Source organism: Pygoscelis adeliae, unplaced genomic scaffold (genome assembly GCF_000699105.1).
Source record: "Pygoscelis adeliae isolate BGI_AS28 unplaced genomic scaffold, ASM69910v1 Scaffold595, whole genome shotgun sequence".
Classification (NCBI taxonomy): Eukaryota; Metazoa; Chordata; class Aves; order Sphenisciformes; family Spheniscidae; genus Pygoscelis; species Pygoscelis adeliae.
Window position 1 is genome coordinate 218,529 of NW_008824857.1, and position 873 is coordinate 219,401.

At 48.3% G+C, this 873-nt stretch overlaps 1 protein-coding gene across 1 annotated transcript in view; it reads left to right on the plus strand.

Moving 5' to 3' along the window:
• SEC14L5 (SEC14-like 5 (S. cerevisiae)) overlaps positions 1-873 on the plus strand; it is a 36,191-nt gene that overhangs the window by 30,796 nt on the left and 4,522 nt on the right. The window contains exons 12-13 of the mRNA XM_009324300.1: positions 116-250; positions 658-795. Of these exons, the coding sequence (XP_009322575.1) occupies positions 116-250; positions 658-795 (273 nt within the window). The remainder of the gene's footprint in view (positions 1-115; positions 251-657; positions 796-873) is intronic.

Genomic DNA, 873 nt, shown 5'->3' on the forward strand with positions numbered 1-873 from the left:
TCCTGCTGATGAGGCCTTCCTGTCTGGCGCCTAGAGCATCCATGTAAGATGGGATAAACATTGTCTCTAAGTTCACTCAGTGACAGTGATGTCTTCTGTTCACTTTTTATTTCAGGTCAGTCCCTTCATCAACGAGAACACAAGGCAGAAGTTCCTCATTTACAGTGGGAATAACTACCAGGGTCCAGGAGGGCTGGTAGACTACGTGAACAAAGACGTGATCCCAGACTTCCTGGGAGGAGACTGCATGGTGAGTTTTCCTTCCTGTTGTGCAGGTGGAATCTGCAGTGTGCAAGTTCCCTCAGTTCCCTCCTCCTCAACACCCTGGCCTTCCACTCCCTTCTGAAAGATGGTTAAACCTGTGTTCTGGCTGGGATACCACTGCTCTGAGCACGGCGCAGTTAATTTGTGCACAGGAGACTTCACCCTGAAGTGGTGATGCTGCCCTGGAGAAGGGGGTTAGAGGTCAGCTCTCTAAACGCAGCTTAGATAAATCGTCGTAGTTCAAGTAAACTCAGTCCCACTGTGAAATCTTATGCCAGCTGAGCGTGTCGTCCTACGTGTCTGACAGCAGGCAAGCGTTCATGGTACGGATGACTTCATACTTTACCACTAGATGAGTATGAACCCTCGTATTTGTTTGTCTGACTCTTCCAGTGTACTGTCCCAGAAGGTGGACTTGTTCCCAAGTCACTTTATCAAACAGAAGAAGAGCCAGAGAACTCAGATCACATCCGGTTATGGACAGAAACTATCTATCATTCTGCGAGTGTCCTCAAAGGAGCTCCACATGAGGTACAAACCAGAACTTCATAAGGCCGAAGGGGGTGCTGAACTGGTATCACTGATGTGTTCCTTTTGTTAAGGCTGACT